The sequence below is a fragment of the Hippocampus comes genome, unplaced genomic scaffold (assembly GCF_001891065.2).
Source record: "Hippocampus comes isolate QL1 unplaced genomic scaffold, H_comes_QL1_v1.1 C16337748, whole genome shotgun sequence".
In the NCBI taxonomy this organism is placed as follows: Eukaryota; Metazoa; Chordata; class Actinopteri; order Syngnathiformes; family Syngnathidae; genus Hippocampus; species Hippocampus comes.
In genome coordinates this window covers 1-354 of record NW_017829533.1, presented here as the reverse complement: position 1 = coordinate 354, position 354 = coordinate 1, and the positions used below count along the sequence as shown (strand labels likewise).

The window sequence follows — 354 nt, the reverse complement described above, 5'->3', positions numbered from 1 at the left end:
AGCGTCGACCGGGCCGAGTTTGGGTTCAGAATGACGGGGCTGTAGGAGACTATCTGCTTCATTCCTTCCCACACGTTGAACTTGAGGTTGCCCACGTGTTGGACTTCATCCAGCAGAGCTCCTGGGAACTTCTTGGGCGCGTCGGGTAGCTTCTGGATTCTGGTCCTCAGCGTGTTGAAGTTCTTCATGAAGGAAACGGGGTCAGACGTCAGTTTTTCCTCCGTGCTTGTGATGGTGGCGGAGAGAGCGGCCATGTCTCTGTCAAGAGCCTCGATCCTCTCCTTCATGGTCTGACTCTTCGTCTGCTCTTCCTCCCTCACCGCAGACAACCTGGCCTCCTCCTCCACCTCCAGG

The 354-nt window shown here is 56.5% G+C and overlaps 1 protein-coding gene across 1 annotated transcript; it reads right to left on the bottom strand.

Moving 5' to 3' along the window:
* Positions 1–5: 5 nt before the first annotated feature.
* On the bottom strand, positions 6–350 carry LOC109508623 (tripartite motif-containing protein 35-like; the record flags this gene model as incomplete). Its single annotated transcript, XM_019858655.1, has 1 exon — positions 6–350. A coding segment is annotated over one exon (345 nt), but the record flags the coding sequence as incomplete, so codon positions are not given.
* Between the last annotated feature and the right edge of the window lie 4 nt (positions 351–354).